Source organism: Solanum tuberosum, unplaced genomic scaffold (assembly GCF_000226075.1).
Source record: "Solanum tuberosum cultivar DM 1-3 516 R44 unplaced genomic scaffold, SolTub_3.0 scf00248, whole genome shotgun sequence".
In the NCBI taxonomy this organism is placed as follows: domain Eukaryota; kingdom Viridiplantae; phylum Streptophyta; class Magnoliopsida; order Solanales; family Solanaceae; genus Solanum; species Solanum tuberosum.
The window spans coordinates 908,600-915,934 of record NW_006239172.1 but is presented as its reverse complement, the minus strand read 5'-3'; the positions used below and the strand labels follow the sequence as shown (position 1 = coordinate 915,934).

Below are 7,335 nucleotides of genomic sequence, written 5' to 3'. Positions count from 1 at the left end.
CTTGTCATAAATTTATTTTGAGAATCAAATGATTAGAGACATATTAAGATGTATTTTTTTTTATCATGTTGGTATGATAATTTTTTAAAAATAATTTATAGCTTTTTTTTGTATATTTTTTTGTAATATTTTAAATTTTATACAATGATATCAAGATCTTAAATTCCATGAGTAATTTATAGAATTCAAACTCATTAATGTTTCTTGAGTTTTTCCAAGTTTCAACTAAAAATATTTTTATTACGTACAATTTTTTGTTCCAGCATTAAAAGATGACTAAATATTGAATAATTTTTAAAAGATGACTAAAATTTAATTGTCGATCCAAAAAGTAACTAATTTTCATTTTAAAATATATATTGAGCCCTAGACAATACATACCACAATAAATTTGTAGTATTGACAAATACATGGAAAGTGTGGTGCACCTTTGGACAAATGCGTGGATTAGAACACCGAAAACAATGATATGGATAACGTGTAATAGGACCATTCTGGTTTTGGAGTTGGTTGGTTTATATATAGTTTAATAAAAACACAATACAGAAGTTTCCAGCTCTTTCCCAACTAATTCCTGTTCGTCTCAGTTACGAAATCAAAATTTTTATTAAAAAAATTTAAAATATAAAAAAATAAACACATAAAGAGTTGAAAGAGGTTCAATATTTACTACGCATACACAAAAAAAATATTAATTATAAATAAATAATGTAATTTTTTATTGAAAAGGGATTAGATGAACCGTTAGCCCCGAGACGGCTCCACTGCTGGGTCCACTCCTTGTTCTTGTATGATGCAATGGAAACTCCTAGAATCTTAGCAATAATCAACTTCCACCTAACACCAAACAAACCACAAATACCAATCAAGGTTGTGGTGGAGTGATAAATACTTCTTTATTTTTTAATCAAGGTCTCGAGTTTGAGTCTCCTTGGATACATAATCGCCTTTGTTAGAAAGCACTTTACCTTCAATGTGGTACTTCTCGGGGTAAATTAGAATTTAGTCGGACTTCAACGTATTTAGTCGTGCTCCAATGTGGGTACCAGATGAGAAATTAAAAAAACAAATCCCAAATATTAAAGAATTTTCTTGGATACTTGTACCCTTAATTATATATTTAATTATGGATTATGCACCTTATTATACCCCTAAACTGTATCTTTATTCCAATTACTTAGGCATAATCTTTGGATTGTTCTCCAAATTTCTAGTGCTTCAACTTCATGGATTTTCCAAGGCTGTCTTTATATCCATGTGTCATAGTTGGTAGGACCAATCTAAAGACCCTTTGGCAGCTGGCACCAACCCCCACCAGTCTTTGAGGTATGGTAGGCCCCACCCCACCCCCACCTTAAATATCAAATGGGGGTGTAATTAGTTTTCTAAAAAAATGAGGCTTGGATTGGTCACTTTTGTTATGACATTGTTGATGGTGGGCAATGAGAAAATTGTGGGAAACTATCTTTCAAAGTCTTGAATTTTCCTCTTCATATCTACAAAGCCTAAGGACCCCCACACCATTTAGGAGGCTTTAGCTTGAAAAAAAGCATTTCTTGATTGCCTCCCTTCTTCTTCATAGATAAAAATTGAATCTTTTTTCTTTGTTATTTTGCACACACCCTTTTGGGGGTTTAATCGTTTGATGAAATTCTTGTTTTAAAGATTGTTGTTTCTGTTTTCTTGAAGAAGGGAGGTTGTTTTTTTTTTTTTTTTAAAAAGATTACATTTTTTTTTCATTTTGTGTTATAATTAGAGGAAGAAAAATGATAGTTAGGTGGTGGATAACAGCACTGCAATTGACAGAGCTGTTTGTGAGTTCTTTGGTTCATTTGGTTTATGGGTTTTACATATTCAGCACAGCTGTGGCTGGTGACCTTTCTCAGGCTTTAAGCGATTGTTTTTACAAGAATAATGTGGAGGTTAGCTTGAAATCAGAGGATTCAAAAGAGAATCTAACAAGTACAAAAGATCTGCCTCCCATTGTGTTGGTTCATGGAATCTTTGGTTTTGGAAAAGGGGTATTTTCTTTTTCTCAATTTAGCTCATATTAGGGTAAAAGATTCAATTTTTATCTAAAATGGTGTTGGAATTGTGATGTTTTTGTAGAGATTAGGTGGGCTTTCCTATTTTGCTGGTGCAGAGAAGAAGGATGATAGGGTTCTTGTGCCTGATTTGGGGTCGCTAACTAGCGTATATGACAGGTGGGTTCATGCAGCCTAGGTTGTTCGGATTCTTCAAAAATGTCAATGGTTGTGTGTCGGATTCTCCAAAAGTAGTGTGTTTTTGGAGAATTTGACACGGGTGCGGCATTGAAAGTGAAGAGTCTGTGCAACTTAGGATGCAGCCTGAAGTGCTTGTTATTTATCTTCTTTTTGGCATGTTGTTGTTCTTGTTTTTTGTGTGGAAAATTTGATGGAATTTAGGTTTCAGGGCTCGTGAGTTGTTTTATTATTTGAAAGGAGGGCAGGTTGACTATGGGGAAGAACACAGTAAAGCTTGTGGGCATTCCCAATTTGGACGAATTTATGAACAAGGTTGAACTTTTTGGCTTCTCTGCTTAGTTTCAATTCTATGTTGCTCGGATTCTCCAAACATGTCGTCACACCCATCGGATCCTCCATAAATGCACTACTTTTAAAGTATCTGAACCTGTCTGGCATTTTTGAAGAGTTTGAGCAACGTAGAGTTTCGTTGCATTTCAATGTTTTGTGAATGGTTAATTTATTCTTTTCTACTGTCTTTTTAAGCAGGGCATTATCCAGAATGGGATGAAGATCACCCTATTCATTTTGTTGGGCATTCAGCTGGAGCACAGGTTGTTCGAGTTTTGCAACAAATGCTAGCTGATAAGGTTAGTCTGCTTATAATCAATTCATGGATTTTGAGAATTTGGAAGGAGTTTTATTGTTAATTTTAAGCTTATTGTGATTGTAGGCGTTTAAGGGTTATGAGAACACTTGCGAAAACTGGGTCTTAAGCGTCACAGCATTGTCTGGAGCATTCAATGGGACTACAAGAACCTACTTTGATGGAATGAAGTAGGTTTCTGATGTCTTATTATTTTGTAGTCCACTTGTCTGCCCTAGACCAATCTTATTTTATGTAGTTCAAATATATTTGATATCTTATTGTCTTATAGATAACTAGTAAGTGCTACCTTGGCTGTTCAATATATCAATTGTGCTAACAACCACAAACTTAGTGTAATTCCAAAGGTGAGATCTGGGGAGAGTAGAGTGTACCTTAACCTTACCTTGGTTAAGGTAGAGAGGTTGTTTTCGATAAACTCTCGTCTCAAAGGAAGATGTAAAAGAAAGCAGCAGCAATAAGCAGAAATAACAATAAGATAGTATAATAATCAAAGGCTAAAGAAACAAGTAATTAAATCTAAGAATACGAAAAAACAAGAATAAACTAATAAACTAATACTCCTGGAATGGGAAAGCAATACACTTGACTACCTACTAACCTTATACCCTAATTCTCGACCTCCACACCCTTCTATTTAGGGTCATGTTCTCCGTGAGCTGACGTTGCGTCATGTCCTGCCTAATCATTTCACCTCAATACTTAGGTCTACCTCTAGCCCCTCCTCAAGCCCACTATCTTATCCTCTACGGGGGCACTCCCATCTTGACTTGAATATTTTCATTCCTAATGTTATCTCTCTTGCTATGCCCACACATCAGTCTCACCATCCTCATCTTTCAAACTCTCATTTCTGGACATGGGAGTTCTTGCCTGATCAACACTTTACCCCATATAATATAGTCAGTCTAACCACCATATTGTAGAACTTACCTTTAAGTTTTGGCGGCACATTCTTATCACACAAAATACCGGTTGTGAGCCTCCATTTCATCCACCTTGTCCCATTATGATGTGTGACATTCTCATCAATCTCCTCATTATCCTGGATTACTAACCCCATGTACTTGAAACTTCCTTTCTTGGGGATAACCTGTGAGTCAAGCCTCGCATCCACATCCCGCTTCATGGGTTACATCACTTGTGCTATTGGTGTCATTTTCTGGATTTTAGTAGTGACCTTAGCGCCTTAGATGATATTATCAGACACCACTTCAGGTGTTATTCAATGGATTCAACCTGTATTTATCCTATCAGTATTAGATAGCGATAATATAAAGGTTTTAGACTTTATTGTTTCTGTTAAATCCACTTTCAGTTTGCTGTACCTTTCTACTCTGTTTGGTTATGAAAGCATTGCTGTCATCTGTTTGTAGCATTTATTTTGAAGTTGTATGTTTACGTTTATGATTTGTCAAAATCTTGAGTCTTTACTTAATTGACTGATTTCATTTACAGTCCTGAAGATGGGAAGTCCTTGAGGCCTGTGTCTTTGCTTCAGCTTTGCCGCATTGGAGTAATAATTTATGATTGGTTTGACATTCCTTGGCTAAAGAACTATTACAACTTTGGGTTTGACCACTTCAACACATCCTGGAGAAAAATTGGAATATGGGGTCTTATTGATTGCCTCTTGGGAAATGCTGGTCCATTTGCTTCAGGGGATTGGATACTTCCAGATCTTACCCTCCAGGGGTCGATCAAGTTGAACAGCCACTTGCATACGTTTCCTAACACGTACTACTTCAGCTATGCTACCAAGCGTACCAGCAAAGTCATGGGTATAACAGTCCCTTCTGGCATACTAGGTATACATCCTCTGCTGTTCATCAGAATCCTGCAAATGAGTCTATGGCGCCATCCTCCAGATGTCCCTCCCCCATACAAGGGCTATAGGTGTGCCTTTTTGCTGCCAAATAACAATTTCTATACGAATCATATGTAAGTTCATCACCTCACTGCTTTCGATTCATCTAATTCTTGCAGGGATGAGGATTGGTGGGACAATGATGGTGCACTCAACACTATATCTATGACACATCCTCGTTTCCCTGTTGAGCACCCAAGTCAACTGGTTGTTAAAGATTCTGATTGCCAGCCTTTTCTACCTGGCATCTGGTAGGCAACCAGTCTTAAAGCTTCTGCTATTATATTTGCTTTACACTTCTTGCAATTGGAGTTTTGCACCTTCTCGTCGCTGTTTTTTCTCTAATATGTTTCTCACTTAACCCCATTAAAGATGATACGATTTGGAAACTATGACTTATATGTTTATTTAATCAAGAGTTCTTAGGTTTATACCAATTATCTTTGAGATATGGAAAACATTTGATTTGCTTTGTAAATTTGCAACTATTGAACATACTGTATATTTGTTTGACATATCGGATACTTGAGATTGCTATTGTGTGTAGTTCAGTAGTTGTAATAAAACGACAGGTATTTCAGGGAAAGCTTTAGTACTAACATTTCCTTTTTTTCTTCTCTGGAATCAGGTACTATAAGATTGTCGAAGGTGATCACATTCTTTTCATTGTGAATCGTGAAAGAGCTGGAGTTCAATTTGATTTGATCTATGACAGCATATTTGAGCGTTGCAGGAAGCATGCCTTCAGAAAGAATCCGACAATGCCAAACCATATAATTTAATAGTTAGCAAAGATGTTGCTCTTACTAATGCGCGCTACAAACACTTTAGAGAGTAGAGGTTAAAGAAAAGGGAATCTGTGATATCCAAATATTCTTCTGGCGCTTCTTGCTTCTTTTTCATCAGACAAAAAAACTATCTTCCCTTTGAAATGTAAATGTGAATAGGCTTGCAGAGGAAAAACTATTTAGTGTCTAGGCGTGCAGAGGAAAAATGTGAATTGAGGAGACATGACACACTGGTCTCTTGTATTATTGAAAACATAAAGATAGATTTTCAGAAGAATATATTAGAGAGGTTTCTGTTTTAACCATGTGGTGATCTTGCAACATTTCAAACTTTTACATATTGAGCAAATGCAATCCACTCTAGATTAGGATTTGAAGTTTTAGTTAAAACTTGTGGTTATGCATGTAAGTTGTTATTTTTTTCTGATTGTATCATGTTAAGATTCTAGTAGTTCTATCAGACCCAAGAGTGTGACCTAGTGGTCAATGAAGTGGTTGAGATTCATGAGGTCTTAGTTCAGATTATAGCGGAGATAAAAAAACATTAGGTTATTCTTCCCATTTGTCATATCCTTGATATATTTGATCACTATACAGCTAGTATTCTGTGGAATAACTTGATGTTACAGTAGGATACACCCTTGGTCCTAGTACTTTGTTATTAAACTTATTAGTTACACGTTTGTGTCCAGGCTTTTGTTCTGTTTATTCTCCCCAAGTATAAGTAATAAGGGTTAAATGGAGAGACTTGGATAGTATTAGGCGTTCATATAATTAATGTTAACTTGCTTGAGATTAAGATGTAATTGTTATTGTTGTACAATAAATTGTGAATGGAAGTCTTAGTGGGGGAATTGTTCAATGATGCATGGATTCAACAACTTCTATCTTGTTTTGGTTCATGAGATTAACGGAAAAGCAAGGATGATTAAAAAAAAACTGGTTACAATTATATCTTTGGGCTCTTAAGAGTATATGGCAACCTAAATAAAAATTGGACAAATTACTTAACTACACTCTACTTACCTTAATATCCATTTATCCCTACTTATTTCAAAATTTTCAAAAATCCCTTATTTACCTATGTATCCCGTGCATAACGCTATGTATCCCGCTATGTGGAATGTATCAAACCTAATGTATCCCGTGCACAACGCTATGTATCCCGCTATGTGGAATGTATCAAACCTAATGTATCCCGTGCACAACGCTATGTATCCCGCTATGTGGAATGTATCAAACCTAATGTATCCCGTGCACAACGCTATGTATCCCGCTATGTGGAATGTATCAAACCTAATGTATCCCGTGCACAACGCTATGTATCCCGCTATGTGGAATGTATCAAACCTAATGTATCCCGTGCACAACGCTATGTATCCCGCTATGTGGAATGTATCAAACCTAATGTATCCCGTGCACAACGCTATGTATCCCGCTATGTGGAATGTATCAAACGCTATGTATCCCGTGCACAACGCTATGTATTCCGCAAACATCATTTTTAAGGGATTTTTGGTAAATAGAAAACTAGAAGGGATATGATGTTATTTAGTACTTATAATATGTGGTTCCTATAATTTATACATAAAAATTTAACATTAAGAAATAACCTAAATAGAATGCTTAAATATGTGTTCTCAACCCTCTTATCTTTATTTGTGGGATTGCCTCTTCCCGACTTAATTCCTTTTTCGCAAACAAAAGACATATCTCAGATGAAAGATTATATGGTGTAATAAACACATGCCAATATGAATATGGCGAAGCTGAATATAAACTTTTTTTCTACGACAATCACACTCATAA

The 7,335-nt window shown here is 35.8% G+C and overlaps 1 protein-coding gene across 1 annotated transcript; it reads left to right on the top strand.

The window, feature by feature from the left end:
* The first annotated feature begins 1,393 nt into the window (after positions 1-1,393).
* On the top strand, positions 1,394-5,831 carry LOC102586855 (lipase). Its single transcript, XM_006357554.2, has 8 exons — positions 1,394-2,021; positions 2,110-2,204; positions 2,434-2,537; positions 2,754-2,854; positions 2,938-3,041; positions 4,330-4,767; positions 4,858-4,989; positions 5,367-5,831. The coding sequence occupies exons 1-8, from the start codon at positions 1,767-1,769 to the stop codon at positions 5,518-5,520; spliced, it is 1,383 nt and encodes a 460-aa protein (XP_006357616.1). The 5' UTR covers positions 1,394-1,766; the 3' UTR covers positions 5,521-5,831.
* The last annotated feature ends 1,504 nt before the right edge of the window (positions 5,832-7,335 follow it).

Coding starts and splice junctions, on each gene's coding strand:
- LOC102586855 (XM_006357554.2), top strand. CDS start 1,767: ATGATAGTTAGGTGGTGGATAACAGCACTGCAATTGACAGAGCTGTTT. Junction 2,022..2,109: donor TCTTTGGTTTTGGAAAAGGG/GTATTTTCTTTT, acceptor ATGTTTTTGTAG/AGATTAGGTGGGCTTTCCTA. Junction 2,205..2,433: donor CTAACTAGCGTATATGACAG/GTGGGTTCATGC, acceptor TTTAGGTTTCAG/GGCTCGTGAGTTGTTTTATT.